Source organism: Macaca mulatta, chromosome 17, assembly GCF_049350105.2.
Source record: "Macaca mulatta isolate MMU2019108-1 chromosome 17, T2T-MMU8v2.0, whole genome shotgun sequence".
NCBI classification, from domain to species: domain Eukaryota; kingdom Metazoa; phylum Chordata; class Mammalia; order Primates; family Cercopithecidae; genus Macaca; species Macaca mulatta.
In genome coordinates this window covers 9,206,615-9,228,045 of record NC_133422.1, presented here as the reverse complement: position 1 = coordinate 9,228,045, position 21,431 = coordinate 9,206,615, and the positions used below count along the sequence as shown (strand labels likewise).

Below are 21,431 nucleotides of genomic sequence, written 5' to 3'. Positions count from 1 at the left end.
ATCTTTTGGTTCCTTTTTTGTCTGCCCATTTTTGTGCGCTCACTTGTAAGGGTTGCAATTTGCAGCCTTTTTTAAAGCTTTATCATCTTTCATGATGATATTCGTCTACACTATTTTTTCCAAACGTGAACTAAATACTAACTTAAGTTGTCGAAGTCATAATTCACAATGGAGACAGTAGCCACTGAAAAGTAGAAGTGGTAATTACAAATATCAATTATTTTCAAGTCGGAGGCGGAATCAGGTAAAAGACACAATGAAGAGGTTGTTGAGCATATGATTAAGGGCCCAGACATTCAGCTTTACTATGTCCTTAGCTGTGTAAACGGCGGCAGGTTACTTGAACTCTCTGCGCGTTTGTTTCCTCCAGTGTAAAATGGGTGATAACAGTAGCTACTCCATAAGGGTACTGTGAGAATAAAATGGGACTGTGGATTAAGAGTGCTTAGCATAAAATTAACACAACTGAACTCATGGAGATAGAGAACAGAATGAAGGTTACTAGAGGCTGGGAAGGGTAATGGGGTTGCAGGAAACTGGGGATGATTAATGGATACAAAAATATAATCAGATAGAATAAATAAGATCTGGTATTTGATAGGACATCAGGGTGACGACTGTCACAATAATTTTTTTGTATATTTAAAAATAATGAAAAGAGGATAACTGAATTGTTTCTAACACAAAGAAAGGATAGATGCTTGAGGTGATGGAGACGTCATTTACCCTGATGTGACTACTGCACATTGTATGCCTGTATCAAAACACGTCATGTAACCCATAAATATATATACCTACTATGTACACACAAAGATTAAAAATAAGTGCTTAGCATAATGCCGGGTCCTGATTAAGCATGCAAAATGGTATTTCTTAGCAATATTATTATAAATATTTATTTAGAACCTACTACGGTCTGAATGTTTGTGTTACTCCAAAATTCACATGTTGAAATCTAAATTTTTTTACATGACAAATGTTCATTTTTATTATTTTATTACTTTGTTCTTTAACTTCAAGTTCAGGAGTACATGCGCAGGATGTGCAGGTTTGTTACATAGGTAAACGTGTGCCATGGTGGTTTGCTGCACAGATCATCTTATCACCTAGGTATTAAGCCCAGCATCCATTAGCTATTCTTCCTGATGCTCTCCCTCCCTGCACCCTCCATCCCACAGGCTCCAGTGTGTGTTGTCCCCATCGTGTATCCATGTGTTCTCACCATTCAGCACCTACTTATAAGTGAGAACATGTGGTGTTTGGTTTTCTGTTCTTGCATTAGCTTTCTGAGGATAATGGCTTCCAACTCCATCTGTGTCCCTGTAAAGGACATGATCTTGTTCCTTTTTATGGCTGCATAGCATTCCATAGTGTACATATATGCACCACATTTTCTTTATCCAGTCTATCATTGATGGGCATTTGGGTTGACTCCATGTCTTTGCTACTGTGAATGGTGCTGCAATAAACATACATGTGCATGTATCTTTATAACAGAATGATTTATATTCCTTTGGGTATATATATATAATAATGGGATTGCTGGGTCAAATGGTATTTCTGCCTCTAGGTCTTTGAGGAATTGCCACACTGTCTTCCACAATGGTTGAACTAATTTACCCACCCACCCAACCCTCCCATACAACATTTACCTATGTATGTAAAAGTGTTCCTTTGTCTCCACAACCTCACCAGCACCTGTTTTAACTTTGTAATAGTAGCCATTTTGACTGGCATAAGATGGTATCTCACTGTGGTTTTGATTTGCATTTCTCTAATGATCAGTGATGTTGAGGTTTTTTTCATATTTGTTGGCTACATGTATGTCTTCTTTTGAGAAGTGTCTGTTCATGTTCTTTGCTCACTTTTTAATGGGGTTGTTTCTCATAAATGTGTTTCAGTTCTTTGTGGACTCTGGATATTAGACCTTTGTCAGATGCATAGATTGCAAGAATTTTCTCCCTATCTGTAGGTTGTCTGTTCACTCCGATGATGGTTTCTTCTGCTGTGCAGAAGCTCTTTTTAATTAGATCCTATTTGTCAATTTTTGCTTTAGTTGCAATTGCTTTTGGTGTTTTAATCATGAAATCTTTGCCCATGCCTATGTCCTGAATGGTATTGCCTAGATTTTCTTCTAAGGTTTTTATAGTTTTGAGTTTTACATTTAAGTCTTTAATCCATCTTGAGTTAATACTGTATATGGTGAAAGGAAGGGGTCCATTTTCATTTTTCTGCATACGGCTAGCCAGTTTTCCCAGCACCATTTATTAAATAGGGAATCCTTTCCCCATTGCTTATTTTTGTAAAGTTTGTTGAAGATCAGATGGTTGGTGAAGATGCTGGTGGATTCCACAATGTACTCAGTGCCAGCATCACCCCATTTGATTTTGGAGGGATCTCGCTCCTGGAAGATGGTGATGAGATTTCCAGTGATGACAAGCTTCCTGTTCTCAGCCTTGATGTGCCATGGAATTTGCCATGGGTAGAAACATACTGGAACATGTAGACCATGTAGTTGAGGTCAATGAAGGGGTCACTGATGGCCACAATATCCATTTTGCCAGAGTTAAAAGTAGCTCTGGTGACTAGGCTCCCAACATGACCAAATCTGTTGACTCCGGCCTCCACCTTCACCATGGTGTCTCAGGGATGTGGCTGGCAATGCGAGAGAAGATGCAGCTGTCTGTCAAACAGGAGGAGCAGAGAGCTGACCATTTTCATGATATTCTTTCTATCCATGAGCCTCGAATGTTTTTCCATTTGTTTGTGTCCTCTGTGATTTCCTTGAGCAGTGGTTTGTAGTTCTCCTTGAAGAGGTCCTTCACTTTCCTTGTTAGCTGCATTTCTAGGCATTTTATTCTTTTTGTAGCAATTGTGAATGGAAGTTCATTCATAATTTGGCTCTCTGCTTTCTTGTTGTTGGTATATAGGAATGCCAGCAATTTTTGTAGATTGATTTTTATATTCTGAGACTTTGCTGAAGTTGTTTATCAGCTTAGGAAACTTTTGGGCTGAGATGATGGGGTTTTCTAGATATAGGATCAGGTCACCTGCAAACAAAGATAATTTGACTTCGTTTCTTCCTATTTGAACAACCTTTATTTCTTTCTCTTGCCTGATTGCCCTGGCCAGAACTTCCAATACTATGTTGAATAGGAGTGGTGAGAGAGGGCATCCCTGTCTTGTGCCAGTTTTCAAGGGGAATGCTTCTAGCTTTTGCTCATTCAGTAGGATATTGACTGTGGGTTTGTCATATGTGGCTCTTATTATTTTGAGGTATGTTCCTTCAATACCTAGTTTATTGAGAGTTTTTTAACATGAAGGAATGTTGAATTTTATTAAAGGTCTTTTCTGAATCTATTAGAGATAATCATGAGGTTTTTGTCTTTAGTTCCATTGATGTGATGAATCACATTTATTGATTTGCATATGTTGAACCAACCTTGCATCCTGGGGTGAAGCCAACTCCATCATGGTGGATAAGCTTCTTGATGTGCTGCTAGATTTAGTTTGCCAGTATTTTATTGAGGATTTTTGCATCAATATTCATTAAGGATACGGGCCTGAAGTTTTCTTTTTTTGTTGTATCTCTGTCAGGTTTTGGTATCAGGATAATGCTGGCCTCATAGAATGAGTTAGGAAGCAGTCCCTCCTCTTCAATTTTTTGAAATAGTTTCAGTAGAAATGGTATCAGTTCTTCTTTGTACCTCTAGTAGAATTTAGCTGTGAATCCATCTGGTCCTGGGCTTTTTTAGGTTGGTAGGCTATTTATTACTGCCTCAATTTCAGAACTTGTTATTGGTCTATTCGGGGATTCAATTTCTTCCTAGTTCAGTCTTGGAAGGGTATATGCGCCCAGGAATTTATTCATTTCTTCTAGATTTTCTAGTTTATGTGCCTAGAGGTATTTATAGTATTCTCTGATAGTTGTTTGTATTTCTGTAGAGCCAGTGGTAATATCCCCCTTATCATTTCTGATTGTGTTTATTTGATTCTTCTCTCTTTTCTTCTTTATTAGTCTAGCCGGTAGTCTATCTTTTTATTACTTGTTTTTCACAAAACAAACTTCTGGATTTGTTGACTTTTTAACGGGTTTTTCATGTCTGTATCTCCTTCAGTCTGCTCTGATATTGGTTAATCCTTGTCTTTTACTAGCTTTGGGGTTTGCTTGCTTTTGGTTCTCTAGTTCTTTTACTTGAGATGTTAGGTTGTTAATTTATGATCTTTCTAGCTTTTTGACATAGACGTTCAGTGCTATACATTTCCCTCTTAATAATGCTTTAGTTGCAACCCAGAGATTCTGTTACATTGTCTCTTTGTTTTCATTAGTTTCAAAGAATTTCTTGATTTCTGCCTTAATTTCATTTTTACCTAAGAGTCATTCAGAAGCAGATTGTTCAGTTTCCATGTAGTTTTTTGGTTTTAAGTAAGTTTCTTCATCTTGAATTCTAGTTTGATTGTGCTGTAGTCTGAAAGACTGTTATGATGTTGTTTTTTTTTTACATTTGCCAAGGAGTGTTTTACTTCTGATTATGTGATCAATTTTAGAGTAAGTGCCATGTGATGACAAGAAGAATGTATATTCTGTTGTTTTTCAATGGACAGTTCTGTAGATATTATCAGGTCCATTTGATCCAGAGCGGAGTTCAGATCCTGAATATCTTTGTTAATTTTCTGTTTTGATAATCTGCCTAATATTGTCAGTGGGGTGTTAAAGTCTCCCACTATTATTCTGTGGGAGTTTAAGTCCCTTAGCAGGTCTCTAGGAACTCGCTTTATGAATCTGTATGCTCACGTATTGGGTACATATATATTTAGAATAGTTAGCTCTTCTTGTTGAATTAAACCCTTTACCATTATGTAATGCCCTTCACCTTGTTTTAAATCTTTGTTGGTTTATAGTCCGCTTTGTCAGAAACTAGCATTACTACCTCTGCTTTTTTTCTGTTTTCCATTAGCGTGGTAAATTTTCCTCCATCCCTTTATTTTGAGCCTATTTCTATGGGTGTCATTTCATGTGAGATGGGTCTCTTGAAGACAGCATATTGATGGGTTTTGGCTCTTTATCCAGCTTGCCATTATGTGCTTTTTAATCAGGGTAGTTAGCACATATACATTTTAGATTACTATTGTTATGTGTAAATTTGATCCTGTCATCATGATGCTAGTTGGTTATTTTTCAGACTTTTTTAATGTGGTTGCTTCATAGTGCCCCTGCTCTGTGTACTTCAGTGTGTTTTTGTAGTAGCTGGTATTGGTTTTTCCCTTCCATATTTTGTGCTTCCTTCAGGAGCTCTTGCAAGGCAGGCCTGGTGGTGATGAACTCCCTAAGCATTTGCTTGTCTGTAAAGGATCTTAGTTCTTCACTTATGAAACTTAATTTGGCCAGATCTGAAATTCTGGGTTGGAAATTCTTTTAAGAATGTTTAATATTGGCCTCCAATCTCTTATGGCTTGTAGATTTTCTTGTAGAAGTCTACTGTTAGTCTGATGGGTTTCCCTTTGTAGGTGACCTGGTATTTCTCTCTGGCTGCCCTTAACATTTTTCCTTTCATTTCAATCTTGGAGAATCTGATGATTCTGTGTCTTGGGGTTGCTCTTCTCATGGAGTATCTTACTGGGATTCTCTGCATTTACTGAATTTGAATGTTGGCCTGTCTTGTTAGGTTGGGGAAGTTCTCCTGGATGACATCCTGCAGTATGTTCTCCAACTTGGTTCCATTCTCCCCATCTTTTTTCAGGTACCCCAATCAGTCATAGGTTTGTTCTCTTTACATAATCTCATAGTTTTCAGAGACTTTGTTCATTGCTTTTCATTCTTTTTTCTCTATTCTTGTCTGCCTGTCTTATTTCAGAAAGATAGTCTTCAAGCTCTGAGATTCTTTCCTTCTCTTTGTCCATTCTGCTGTGATTGCTCTGTGCCACTCCCAGGTGGGCCGTCAGCACCCCCACCTTTTCTTCATTCTCTGTGGGTTGTGGTGTTTGCCTTCTTTATTCTCTGTGGGTTGTGCTGTTTGCCTTCTTCATTCTCTGTGGGTTGTGTTGTTTGCCTTCTTCATTCTCTGTGGGTTGTGTTGCTTGCCTACTCAGTCACATTGTGAGATCTGGATATTTCAACGGAAGGTGCTGGATTCATTTGCCCCTTTTCATTCCTCTGAGTGCTGGAGACTGCAGCTGCTTCTAATCAGCCATCTTGGATCCATCTCCAAAATCTAATTTCTAATGTGATGGTATGGAAGGTGGGGCCTTTGAGAGGTGATTAAATCATAAGAGTGAAGCTCTCAGGAATGGGATTAGTGCTTTTATAAAACAGGCCCCCCAAAGCTCATTTGCACCTTCTACCAGGTGAGGACACAGCAAGGCGGCACCATCTATGAGGAATGGTCTCTTACCAGATATTAAATCTTCCAGTGCCTTCATCTTGGGATTCCCAGCCATAATTATTGGAAATAAATGTTTATTGTTTATAAGCCACCCAGTTTACGGTATTTTATTAAAGCAGCCTGAACAGACTAAGATAAAACCTATGGATTATAAGCACTGTGCTAGCATATCTAGTCATTAACAAATGAAGTTGGTGTTATTTTCCTTTTTCCAATGAGGAATTCAAGGATCAGAGAAGTTAAATAATTGAATCAGGGTCACACAGCAATTAGTGGTAATCTCGGTCTAACTTCAAAGCTCATTCCTTGTTTCCCATGCCATACAAATTCTGTGATAGAAACTGACAATTCACACTGTAGATTATTAATAAAGTTGTTCCATTCCTTTGAATACAAATCATGTAGAGACAGAAATATGGCCAAGGTGGCTTTTTTTAACCCAAAAATGTGTAGACAGCTCTTTAAAAACGTGTCTATAACTTGCCATGTTTTTCCCAGGTTGTAGGCACAAAGCAGCACATGCTGGCAACTGAGGCAGGCTGGGCCTCTGCTGGGTGACTCTGGGCCACAGCAGCTGTGTAAAGAGGGCCACCACCATCAGAATCACACCATTCCAGGCCTACAGAAAAGGTCAATGAGAGCTGCTGCAGGGTCCTAGACAGGAGAATGACAGGCCCAGTCTGGCATCTGAAAGGTGAAAGGCTACCACCAACAGTTGGGGGTGGGGGGCAAGCTGGAGGGCTTTCCGCTCATCCCTCACTTCAGCTAGGCTGGTTGGGTGACTACTGATTAGCAAAGTGTGGGCCCAAAGTGGTTCTCAACATGAATTTGCTGACTGGTGGGTTAAAGATGGAAGATGTGAAGGCTTTGCAATACCAAATAAATATGTCACTCTTCTCCAGTTATCTTCTAGAATGGATGACTGGCATTTGTCTCCTTCTTCCAGTGCCTTGATCTTGGATGTTCCAGCCTCCAGAACTGTGAGAAATAAATGTTTGTTGTTTATAAGCCACTCAGTCTCTATTTTTTTATAGTAGCTTGAATAGACTAAGATAAAACCTATGGATGATAAGCTCTGTGCTAGTGTATCCAGCCATGAATGAATTAGGTTGCATTCATTTCCTTCTTATTGTTTCATCTTTTACTACATCCCATGAAGAACCACTGTCTTCAAACAATACAGCCCATGAAGACTTCACATCAAACACGTCAAATACTACTCTTAGTATTTGGTATTTCTTCAATGTAATATAGCTAGTAGAATATATAAGTCTGAAAAGAAATGGAAAGTTTTAAAACAGTGGCATGTAATTAAAAGTTTCATGCTCCTTATACTAAGAAATTGGGCCATATGATGGTAGCAATTTGCATAAGAATGCATTTATAGTACAGTAGGCAGATTTCTGAAACATACAAATGTTGAAAATCACAATAGAAAATGCAGCTCCAAAAGACCATTTGCATTAATTACTGTTGCACAAGCTCCCATAGGCTCCTCAAGGCTGACAAGCAGAGTGGACAAAATACCATGTGTGTAACCTTTTAAATACAATATGTGTAACACTCTTAAATGAAAATTAGGATTTTAGTGTCCTACTTTTGAAGAGCCTCCACAAAAGGTTTCACAGCAGCCTACAGGGGGCTTAATATTAAGGTGGGTCACAAGAGTGTTATAAATTCTCTTCTGGCACTATAGGTATGTCCTGTAATGCCTTCCAAATTATCTAAAATTACCTAAAGTACTATTCTTGCTATTGTTTTGATGAAACCATTTTAAAGGCATAGCAGAGAAAGATAAATGGAACTTTTACTTGGATTCTTCTGTGACATTTCAATGATAATAGCTAAATAGTACCCTGAGCCACTTAATTTGTAAGACAGGATGAGGTTATTAGGGTTTTAAAATCAAGTGCCCCCCCCAAAATGCAAATTGTTCCACTGAATTTTACTGGACTACCCAGTAAAATTAGAGACTAATTAAACTGCTGTGAATTTTCTGTGCAATTTTTTTTTCATGCTGTCTTTAGACCATTTCACAGCTTGCAAGTTTCTACATAGAAGGGTTGGGAAAAAATGGGGGAGCATATATTTTCAAATTTACAAGGTATCTAATTGTTAGCAGCCCTAGTTCAAGATTTCAAGGGGAGCAAGGTTTGAGAAATCTCTAGCTTTACAAAGAAACAACTCACATCATTAACCTGAATGGATGCAGTTCCCCATCATCACTGGCCACTTCTATGAAAGCTGTAGGTCTCTGCCAGCATGTTTTCTGTGCACTATGTTATGTCTCTGCACTACATGGCCTTGTTGGACACTCACTTCCCTTTCACAGCGCTTAGCATAAACGTAATTCAATAATTAAGCGTGTAAGTACAAGTTTCATGTTGCTCTTTCCTGTGACCCCCATCAGCTCCACAGAGACAAGGACTGTGTCTTATTCACCATGATTTCCCCAGGTATCTAACAAAGTGTTCAGCTTGAAGAGGGTATGCAATCAATATTTGTTGAACAAACAGAGGCCCATCCAAATGTTCACTGATCCTTAGTCTCTGGAGGTCTGAGAGTTGACTTCGGTGTCGCAGTCTGTGATTCCTAGTGCTTCCTGGCTTTCCTTCTTCTGGCCAGAAAGAACAGCAGACAGACCATCTAAGACATGCACTCACGTGGCTCTCCCAGTGATGAAGTAGACAGTTCCTTTAACCAGAAATTGTATACATCATCTCCATTATATTTTCCTGTCTCTGTGATCTCATGCAAAGAAATGGAACTCATATTTATTATATTTAGTATTCTCCCACAAAGATTCTTTTTAAACACTTCTATTCTCCGACAACCTCTTCTATCCCCAAACTAATTGCTGGTTCCCTGTTGGCTTCACAATGCCAAATAAGTTGACACTGTTCAATTAATAAATAAACAAATGAGCTGAATAGACAACCCTCAGAAAAGATATACAAATGGCCACCAGGTATACAAAAAATGTTTATCATCACTAATCATCATGGAAATGCAAATCAAACCATATTGAGATCATCTCACCCCAGTTAAAAGGGTCATCATCCAAAAGACAAAAAGTAACAAATGTTGGTGAGAACAGGCTCCGGTGTGTGATGTCCCCCTTGCTGTGTCCAAGTGATCTCATTGTTCAATTCCCACCTATGAGTGAGAACATACGGTGTTTGGTTTTCTGTTCTTGCAACAGTTTGCTGAGAATGATGGTTTCCAGCTGCATCCATGTCCCTACAAAGGACATGAACTCATCCCTTTTTATGGCTGCATAGTATTCCATGGTATATATGTGCCACATTTTCTTAATCCAGTCTGTCATTGATAGACATTTGGGTTGGTTCCAAGTCCTTGCTATTGTGAATAGTGCCGCAATAAATATACGTGTGCATGTGTCTTTATAGTAGCATGATTTGCTATCCTTTGGGTATATCCCCAGTAATGGGATGGCAGGGTCACATGGTATTTCTAGGTCTAGATCCTTGAGGAATCACCACACTGTTCTCCACAGTGGTTGAACTAGTTTACAGTCCCACCAACAGTGTAAAAGTGTTCCTATTTCTCCACATCCTCTCCAGCACCTGTTGTTTCCTGACTTTTTAATGATTGCCATTCTAACTGGTGTGAGATGGTATCTCATTGTGGTTTTGATTTGCATTTCTCTGATGACCGGTGATGACGAGCATTTTCTCATGTATCTGTTGGCTGTATAAATGAAACTGAATCCTTTCCTTACTCCTTATACAAAAATTAATTCAAGATGGATTAGAGACTTAAATGTTAGACCTAAAACCACAAAAACTCTAGAAGAAAACCTAAGCAATACCATTCAGGACATAGGCACGGTTAAGGACTTCATGACTAAAACACCAAAAGCAATGGCAACAAAAGCCAAAATTGACAAACAGAATCTAATTAAACTAAAGAGCTTCTGCACAGCAAAAGAAACTACCATCAGAGTGAACAGGCAACCTACAGAATGGGAGAAAATTTTTGCAATCTACTCATCTGACAAAGGGCTAATATCCAGAACCTACAAAGAACTCAAACAAATTTACAAGAGAAAAACAAACAACCCCATCAAAAAGTGGGCAAAGGCTGTTCTAATTATCTTTGAATCCAAGTCACCTGTGCCTTAAAGCAAGCACTCAGATGTTTGTTCAATGAGTGAACCAGAAAAGAATCACTCACCAAAAACTCACAACAGAAATCTAGGTTAAAGGAAACAGCCCAAGTACTTCCAGGGTATGTTCTATTGTAGGTACACGTTGAGTGGACAACAGGGGGTGACCCTAATTGAGCAGGTGATGCTGACATGCAAGAGCTGAGCCATCATCAGCTTAGAGCCACTAAGGGAAGGAAGCAAAGTATCACAGCTGAGAAATGTTTCCAACAAGGGTTAAAACAACAAGAGTTTGTGTTATCTCAGTAATTAAAATAACTCAAACATCTCGCAGTCCCAAGAACTCCAGTTATTTGGGATTTAACTACAATCGGCATGCCTACCTTCAGCTTTTTAATTAGCTTGATAACAGAACATGGTAATGTGAAAACTGGATCTCATTTTAGAAACTGGACTTTATTTAAAAACCAATGGGATACATGCAAAGCTAAAATCCTGAAATAAAATTTACCTTTTAGCAGCAATGATTTTGAAATGCAAGGAGGCCTTAGATGTTAGAGTTGGATGAAACTGAGAAGAGAAAGTCCCGGTCACATTTAAAATGAGTTTCTGCTTTGTTTTCCCAACTACGTCCTGCCTTGACAACTCAATTCCATTTGCTCTGGGTTTTTAGGCAATATGTGTGGCCTCCCATCTGAGCTGGGAAACAAAATGAAGGCCTCTTCCTCATGGATCTTAGTCTCCTGATAATGAAAGAAGAAGGACACGACATATTCTAAACCAGTGAGCCCTATGACCTCAACCATCTCATGAGGTCAGCAGGACCAGCCGGCTGATGCAGGTGATCGCCTGTGAGCTCAGCTCAAAGGCTGCAAAAGGCAGAGCCGCCAGGGGTTGCTGGACGCCTGCGATGTTCCCAGGGAGCCACAGCGGAGGGTCTGCCCAGTGGTTGGCACGGGGTTCTCTGCTGTGTAAACAAATCTTTGTTCTAAAACACCCTAGTACCTTCCCGCTGAGTCAATGATGCAAAAATGTCTACAAAGTTTTATGCCTTTTGAAAATAAAAAACGGAGGCTTAAAACACCATTGAAATTAGTTTCTCGGTAGATTTGGGCCAAGACTCAGGAACTGTCCACGGCGTGTCTCAATGGCTCTCCAGTGGCTGGGGCTGCCCCTCACTGTGGGCCCTGGAGGAGGAGACCACAGGGTTAACAACAGTGGAGAGAGGAAACTAGGAGAGAGGTGCGCTGGGGGCGGCTGTGAGCTGCCTCTACCAGGTGGGCTCTGTGATTTGGATCAGTGTCTAAGAAGCAACCTTCTCCGAACCGTTCCACAAGAGACTAGGAACCGGTAGGTTCTCGGGGTACCTGCTGGAGACCATACTAACAGAAGGGCAAAGGGCACGTCTCTCACTTATCTTAAATGTCTGGTTTGTCTTGTTGCTTCATTACGTGACCATGTGCCACAAGACACAGGGACTTTCTGAGTACTCATTGTGGCAAGCGCTCTCAAATCACTAGAGAAATCGCAACTTTCATTCATTCGGCAGGTATTTGTTGAGAGCCTGCTTTGTGCTGGGCAAACCCTAGTACCTCCCCACTGAGTCAATGATGCAAAAATGTATACAAAGTTTTATGCCTTTATATACATTTGTGCTAAGGATTTGGGGATGAGTACACCAGCCATGACTGCACATACAGGGCAGAGAGACGTTAGCCAATCTCAGACATCATTAGACAACTAAACTCGTCAGCAGAGCTACGAGGGGAAGAGCCCTGAACAGGCAACATTTAGGTCAAGACCTGAAGGAGAGACAGGTGTCACCAGAGTAAGGAGAGGAAGCGGGAACAGGTTGTGGGGGAGGGAATGTGTATCAGAGATGTTCGTAGCAGAGGCACTTACAGGAAAGGGAAAGCAAGATGCAGCCTGTTTTCAGGGAACTCCCAACTTAAAGGGAACATGACCTAGGAAAGAGCTACCTTTTAACCGGTAAGTAAATATTACGGGTTTCTGGACAAAGGCAGGAAAAATAATCACTTAGAGAAAGGCGCCAAAAGTATTACAGGGGCTTTTCACTTTGCACTTTTTCTCCCCTAACTTTGGAATTGTACAGGCATCTTTATTGAAGGTATGTGGAACCACAGGTAAATTCTTTATTGCAACAGGGTTTGCCTCTGCACTAGTGAATGCAGGTTTCTGAGGGGGAAATTCAGGGGAAAAAGAAATTTTGATCATGGGCAGAGCAGAATGCGGGCTGTGGAGGTGGGGTAAAGCAAAAACATCAATAAATACCAATTCTGGAGAGTACATGGTAGGTTTCATTAAAACACCTCTTCTGCCTATGAGAGACTGGAAGGGGTCTGTACCCTCTAAAATTTCTTCACATTTCAGTTAACCCTCTAAAACTCAAATAGCCTTTATGAAATGCCTACTTTGGGCCAGGCGCGATGGCTCATGCCTGTAATCCCAGCACTTTGGGAGGCCGAGGTGGGTGGATCACGAGGTCAGGAGTTCAAGACCAGCCCGGCCAAGATGGTGAAACCCTGTCTCTACTAAAAATAAAAAAAAATTACGTGGGTGCAGTGGTGAGTGCCTGTAATCCCAGCCACTCAGGAGGCTGAGGCAGGAGAATCACTTGAAATCAGGAGGCAGAGGTTGCAGTGAGCCGAGATCACACCACTGAACTCCAGGCTGGGCAACGGAGCAAGACTCCGTCTCAAAAAGAAAAAAAAAGAAAAAAAGAAATGCCAACTTTGTTCTATGTCCTTTCATTTATGTTAATTCTCAGAACAATCCCATGGAGTAGGAACTATTATCCCCACACATGTTTTAACTGACTGAGAAATACGGAAAGACTCCTTAATGTTGATTTGTCTCGAGTCCGGTGGCTGAGACAGGCAGAGCTGGATCCAGCCTCTTTGCAGGAGTGAAGCATCTTTACCATCCCATCCATTAGTCCATACTTGAGCTTTGCTGTTTTTACAGATATAAGGCTGTTTAGTCACATATCTGTAAAAGCTAAAGCAGTTTATACCACATGCTTCAATTACTGCTTAGTCCTGGAGCTCTGATGAGCATCAGCACTCCTGAACCAAAATCTTCTACAGTTACATGGTAGGAAAAAGGGGTATTTCAATTTGTTATATAAAAATAGGAGAACATGTATTTATTTTTTATAAAGGTTTTTAAAACCCAGCTGGATTTGTTTTTGCATAAGCAAAGTCAATCCAGAAAAAGTAGTGGTGCAAAACCACCCCTGGGACAAAGAGTGGATGTGGCTGTTCTGCAGTCTCCGAGTCTGCTTCAAAGGCAGCAGGTGGAATGCTGAGACCAGGTGTAGGTGTTACTCTGTGATGATGGACAGGCATCTGGGGAGTGCCCTGCTGTTCTGACGTTCTCACTAGGGACTCAGTAGGTAGTGGAGGGGCAGAATGCGAGTTAACCATTTTGTCAAAACCCCCAGAATCCATCTCCCAAGTCAAGTGGAGCCTCCAGCCTTAGACAAAGCCAAGGTGGTGCAGCTCCTTTCCAATGTCAGCCCTCTCATCCCATGCTGCAGGCCGTGGCTTCCTGCCCTAGTGCCACCCCTGCCACCTAATAGGCCTGGCTGCAGGACTTCTTTACTTTTCCCACCTCCACTCCCTCCTTTTCTTGACATTTCTATACACAGAGGCAAGTGTCACTCATTCTAAAAAGCAAGAATTTCCTTTGCCCACTTCCCCTTTAAGCTACCACCCTATTCTCCTTCCTTTCCCTTTCCAGTCCTCAAAGAACAGTCTGAGCTCACGGCTTCCATTTCCTCAGCTGCTGCCCCTCTCTGTGCTCTGAAAGCTCTTCTTTCTCCAGATGAGCCTTCTTCATCTGCTGCTTCCATTTTGGTATTAGCAAGGTGGCAATCCCAGTTACCTTTGCCCTTTCCATGTCCTCCCCAGCAAACTCACATCCCCATTGCCTCCATTCCCAGAGCCATGATGATGACCCCATGAATTCCACATGGAAATCTCCAACTCAAAACTTCCCTTAGAGCTCTTGGCTTATTCCACTGTCTACTGGACACTGCTAGATGGAGGTTTCCCAGGCACCTCAAACTCATCCCATCTGAAGCTAAATTTACTGTCTTTCCTCTACACTTGTCCTCCTTTTGCCTTCAGTCTAGTCACTAAGCCATTCAGTTGTATAAGTGAGGGAGCCTGCAGCCCCCTGACCAGGCCTGACACGTGTCAGGCTGTACAACAGCTCATTAAAACATTGGTCAACGTTTTAATACTTGTTTCTTTGTGCTTCTCCGCCATCAGCCTGTGAACCCTGTGGGGACAGGAATCGCGTCTCACTCATCTGCACATCTCAGAACATCCTATCCCGCAGCATAATACCCGGTCACCTCATCACTGAATTGGGAAATGTGGAACAACTATTCAATGTGCTTTAGTCTGAAACAGGAAGAAAAAGCCATTATCACACTCATAAAAGTTTATACCTAGGACAGCAAGTCTAGCAAATACCAGATGCCTGTAGGGCAGCTTGAAAGAGTGTTTGAGTTTTCAACAAAGAAAGGGAAAGCTCATCATAAAAAGGGACAAGCATGTTTACAGACTTAAAATTTTGCCTCTGGAGAAAATAACACACATGTGTTCAGCGAGGGAGGGCTGGGTGAATGTTTACATGCGCATGCGCACACACACACACACACACGCATGCACACACACACACACAGAGTGATGCCAGCTTTTAAGGAAAGCAGCACACTTCTTAAAAATGCATTATTTTATGGAAAACGCAAATAGTGTGGTGTGTGCTCCGCCACAAGCGAGAGTAGGGAAGGACCATACAGAGGTTAAGGCATCCCCACTGGAACTCCTAATCCGGTAATCTCAAAGAGAGCCGGGCCTGAAGCACAAAGCCCTGGGCATCGCCCTGCTTAACACCATCCCCCGTTCACACACATGCAATCTGTTGGTAATGGACAAACTGCAGCCCACAGATGGAATTCTGAGAGTCCTTAGCCGGATATTTATGCTATTATTATAAGAAAAGGACAGGGAACATATACCACATCCATTTGTTTCTGGATGCCACTGTGTGACCTTGGACAACTTGTTTCACCTGAGTCTCACTTTCTGTTTCTGTAATCATTTCCTTGCCTACCTCTTAGGGTCTTCGTGAGAACCAAATTAGATTCTATATATTAGTGTTTTACGAAGTAATACAAAGTGGAAGAAAACTGTTATCAAGAGTGCATGGCTTGGTGGCTCATACCTGTAATCCCAGCACTTTGGGAGGCCAAGGCAGGCAGATCACCTGAGATCAGGAGTTCGAGACCAGCCTGGCCAACATGGTGAAACCCCGTCTCTACTGAAAACACAAAAATTAACCGGGCGTGATGGCGGGTGCCTGTAATACCAGCTACTCAGGAGGCTGATGCAGGAGAATCTCTTGAACCCAGGAGGCGGAGGTTGCAGTGAGCTGAGATCATGTCACTGCACTCCAGCCTGGGTGACAAAGCCAGACTCTGTCTCAAATAAGTTAGATAGATGATAGATAGATAGACAGACAGATAGATAGATAGACAGATAGATAGATAGATAGATAGTGCATGGCTTTCAGAAATCCCCTTTGAAGCAGAAACACTTGGAAAAGTAATGAAACTTACGGTCCCACTACCTGCCTTTCCTCTTTTCAACATCTGAAATACCTTATTTCCATTTAACTTCACTTCCATGAAAACAGCCATTCTCTCCACACATTTTACCATGCTATTATATAATTCTTTAAGCAGACACTAAAGTAGAGAGACCAGTCGAGTTAACTTACTGTATTCCATTACCCGGCTTCAACAATGAGCAACGTGTGGCCAGTTTTGTTTCATCTTTTATATCATAGACTCTGCTCACCACCATCCTAGGTTATTTTGAAGGAAATATCAGATAGCATTTCACATATGTGAATTTCTAAAACATGACCTTTTTTAAAAACATAGCCACAAATATATCATCAAACTCAAAATATTAACAATAATTCGGGTGCGGTGGCTCACGCCTGTAATCCCAGTACTTTGGGAAGCTGAGGTGGGCAAATCACCTGAGGTCAGAAGTTTGAGACCAGCCTGGCCAACGTGGTGAAACCCTATCTCTACTAAGAATACAAAAATTAGCCAGGCCTGGTGACACACACCTGTAATTCCAGCTACTTGGGAGACTAAGGCAGGAGAATCGCTTGAATGCAGAAGGTGGAGACTGCAGTGAGCCAAGAGTGTGCCACTGCACTCCAGCCTGGGCAACAGAGAGAGACTTGTCTAAAAACAATTAACAATAATTCCTTAATGTCACCACATAGCCAGTGTTCACATTGTCCCAACATCTTCAGAAGATTCTTTGAATTTCTGTTGGAATTTCAAATTTTTGTTCAAATGTTTGTTTGAATTAGGATCTAAAATTAGTTCCATACTGCAATTGGTTGATATGTTTACAATTTTTTGTAATCTACAGGTTCCCACGCCTTCTTGGTTTTCCCCAAAGATGTTTGGTTTTTATTTGTCACACTTTGTGTTGTTGTTGCTCTTGCTGAGTACCTCTGCCTCCTGGGTTCAGGAGCTTCCCAGAGTCTAGGTTTGCTGATTCAGTCCCCCTGGTGTTTTCAACGTGCTTCTCTGCATTCCTTTGTATTCCTAGTAAACCAGTGGTTAACTCCAGAGGCTGCACCAAATCCATTTCTCCCCCTAAGACTAATTCCCAGGTAATTTGTATATATTTCCATCAGGATACTTCGTAATGTCTGGTGATTCCTCATACTGATGAGCATTGCTTTTATCAACTCATTCATCAGAAGCAGCAAACAGGGCTGTGTAATCATGTGTTTTGTATCAGCTGTAATACTTTTATAAAGAGAAATTTCCCCCTCACCAGCTATTTGGTTATCTTGAGATAGACTGAGTAGGAGAAATTACTAAAAGGCTTTTCTTTTCCTTTATTTACCAGATTTTAAAATAATGAGGTCATTTCCTAGCATCTCCAGTGTGACTAGTTTTGGAGGGTTTTTTTTGGTTTTGCTTTTTATCATATGCCCCCATGGATGGGTATTAATCCATTGTAAATACTAATCTTATTGATATTCAAAGTCTTTTTCAGTTTTTCTTCTGTTTTTTCTTTTTTACTAGCAGGAGCTTATTCAGGTTGACCCTTAAGTCCTTTCAACAGAATCCTCAGTTTTTATATTCTACTTAGCCAGCTAGTATGGCAAGATGTTCTAGGATCTGCATTTCCTGTCCTAGACCTGAAACATCTGTTTCTTCAAGGATCCCTGTCTCCCTCTACTGGGAAGTCCCTTTAGTCATCACAACCTGGGCTCTAGGGGCGCTCATTATGACTGGTTTAGTCACCACTCACTACTTTCCAGTGGACAGAGCTGAGAATATTGTTTTAAAGATAAATTTCAGATGAGTTCTGACTTTATCGTATAATACCCCATCACATTTATCCCATAATACACACATTCAGAATAACAGCAGATGCAGAATCACGATACTCACACTACCACCAGTAAGTTCAGATTTTCATTGCAATTATTTCTAAATCTGAGGTATATACCATTGAGAATGTACTTCTCTGTGTGGTTATGCCATCAATGGGCTATGCGATTACTTCCATTTGTTTAATTTCATGTTTGAGTTTTAGATATTACCTTTTAACATTTAGCGTATAATTGTGTAAAATATCTATGTAATTTCAAATCTACAAAACAAGGTGCACTCAAAATGTATCATTAGGCTTTATCTCTATTCTCTCCTTCTATTCCTTCTTTTACCCTGAAGGCCACCTTTTTTTTTTTTTAATCTTAGTTTATTCTTCTATTGTTTTTTCTTAATATAAGTTCATATATAACATTTTCCTATTGTTTAGATAAAACATAGTCTACCACATTTTTTTCTCCATCTTTTATTGCTCAATGACCTCCTGGAAATCACTTTCTAGTAATGTTAATACATAGAGCTATTTCCCCACTCATATAACAGCTACTTAGTACTGCATCCTGTGGATATACCACAATCTGTTCTGTAAGCCCCCTATTAACGGACATTTGAGTTGTTTTCAGTCTTTTTCTACTTCAAAGAGTGCTGCAGTGAATCACTCCATGCACTGTATTCTTGTCAGTCTACCTTTGGGAAAGACTGCTCGGGGTGAGACTATTATGTCAAAGAATAAATGCATGTATGATTTTGTTAGATACTGCCAAACTCCTCTTCCTAGTTGTACCATTTTATATTCCCACCAAAAAATGTATGAGAATGCCTGTTTGCTTGCAGCCTCACAAATAGAATATGTTGTCAAACTTCTGGATTTTTGCCAGTATAATTGGTAGGGCGTTGGAATCTATTGTAGTTTCACTTTGCATTTTTCTTATCAGTGAGGCCGATTATTATCCCTTCATATGGCTAACAGCCTTTTGCCTATCTTTTTCTAAGAAGTGTCTTTTCAAATTCCTAACCCATTTTTCTACAAGTGGCTCACAAAGTGTAATTCCTAGTCTAGGGGCACCGCCTGGGAATTTGTTAGAAATGCAAATTCTCAAGCCCCAAACCAAACCTACTGAACCAATAACCCTGGGGATAGGGCCCAGTAATCTGTGTTTTTACAAGCCCCGCAGGTGACACGGATACACTCAAGCTTGAGAAACACTGGGCTATAGGGTTGATTCAACCACAGTGTTTTAACTTACCATAGGGTTGTCTAATTATTTTATAATTAAACCAAGGCCAAACTGTTAATAAATTGTAGCTGAAAGATTCAAATGCCATGTGATATCCATTCATTCATTTGTTGATTCAATAATTAACACATAGATGTTAAACACCTGCTGTGAGTCAGTCACTGTGGCAGGCAATGAGGATGCTGTGTTAAAACAGACACAGTTACCACCCCCAGAAGCTTACCTTCCCCCCAGGAAGAACAAAACTAAATGAGCCAATTTAAGTCTTAACAAAAGGAACTGCAAGGTGCTGCTAGAGCAAGAGGTTCCAGTTAGTCTAGTGGTCAGGGAGATGCAAAGTAAAATAACTTTGCGATAATACTTGACTCCCATCAAGGGGACCAAAATTCTAGAAAGGGATAACACCTCTTCCTAGCAGGGATATGGGTGGAGCCTCTCTGAAAGGCAATCTATCCATATCTATTAATGCATCAAACAAAGCAATACCACTCCAGGGAACTGATCCCACAGAAACAACGCCACCCACTCAAGGCTGTTTATTGCAGCATTGTTTGTTGTAGCAAATACTGGTTGCAAAATGAACGCCAACTAGTGAAGGAATGATTGAATACACCATGGCATATCCACAGCATGCAGCCATTGAAAAGAATGAGCCCGACCATGGCCAAGGGTATTTCTGTGACCTATACTGAGTAAGGAAAGCAACATGTAGAAAAATTGATATAATGCAGTCTCATTTAAAAATACCTATAAAACTCATACGTTTACATATGTATATACATTGATATGATGATACCTTGATACAAGCATAGGAAAAATACAGAGGAATAAACACTGATATGGATGAGCCATCTATGGTGAATTAGGGATCAACATTCATTCTACCATCCTGATAAATTTGCCTTCTATAGTGCAGAAAAAGAAAAGCTAGGAAGAAGATACACAAACATCCTTGCAGGCAAAGAGATGCACTTGTGGGAGGGATGGGAGGAGAAGCACAGCAGGGGCCACACTGGTGCTGCCTGGGCACTTTCTGCTGACAAGCACCTGTGCTAGTTACACCTTTGAATCAGCTGAATTCTGCAGGTCCAGTCACTAACTTTGTGGGTATGCACAGGTGGGGCACAGGGATCAGTTTTGCTGGACTGAACCCTGCAGTCCAGTCTCGAGCCAACCCTACCATGGGAGCCGTGGATCCATCCCTGGATCCTAGCTTTGGAGATGTGAGCCTAGAGCCAGCAGAGGCATGGAGCTCCCGGACCGTTGCAGAGACAGCGCTTCTCTCGGGGCTGTGGGGCTCGTTCCTGGAGGCGCAGCCTGGAGCTTGCTCCTACAGTCCTTGCAGTGATATTGTGAGCACCCACTTCCCTGAGCCAAATGCCAATTTGCTTAAAATAGTTGGTTCTTGCTTTCTGAAACGGAAACTGTGTGATTCAAAGGGTTACCAGTCATGGGAAGAGTGAGAGGCAGTTATGAGAATTTAAACATGAATATACGAAAGTGCCTTAAAAGCAGTGATATTATGAACTATCATTTCACCAATCATCCCTTCTAAATAACTGATGTACACAGGGGCTTTCAAAAGACTTTTTATTAATGCAGAAAGGGCACGCCATCAGGGAGCCTCTCCAAGGCACAAAGTCTTACCAGCAGGTGTGGAAGTGGATTTTGGCGCTGGAAGTAAACTCCTGCGGGGTGCTGCCACACTGGAGGATGCTGGAGGGGCCACCCGGCCGGCCCCCTTGGGTGTGTCCTTAGAAGGCAGAGATGCCTTCAGAACCGGCTGTTCTTCATTCCCAAAGGTTGCACCTGTGGGAGGCAGACAGCGTGTTAATTATAACTTCATGAAAAATGGATGGAGCCCTCACCATTTGCACTTGCCAACCAATCCTACTGCCGTCATCTGCTTTAGAACTTGACCTGATTCTTAGTGAGTGACCTTGAAAAGTATTTTTCTGGAACCCTATGTGGAGAAGAACTCCCTTTAGTCACTGCATAAATATCTGTCACACAAATCCCGTGCACCAAAAGGGGCTCCACAAAAGCGAGGAGCAGCCTGCATGCACGCACGCACACACACAGACAGACACACACACACACACACGCAGAGTTCGCTTATGTGTAAATGTATGTGTATATAATAAACACTTATTTGATAACTCAGAGAATGAAGAGCCTTTCATTTTTGAAATACAGAGTGAGTGACGCAGGAGAAG

General features: G+C 41.0%; 1 protein-coding gene across 3 annotated transcripts in view; it reads right to left on the bottom strand.

Annotated features, from left to right (window-relative positions):
- MTUS2 (microtubule associated scaffold protein 2) overlaps window positions 1-21,431 on the bottom strand; it is a 429,611-nt gene that overhangs the window by 174,865 nt on the left and 233,315 nt on the right. For all 3 annotated transcript variants that reach the window (XM_015120815.3, XM_028837647.2, XM_077974143.1), the window contains one exon: window positions 20,863-21,024. In XM_015120815.3, coding sequence (XP_014976301.3) covers window positions 20,863-21,024 — 162 coding nt within the window. The remainder of the gene's footprint in view (window positions 1-20,862; window positions 21,025-21,431) is intronic.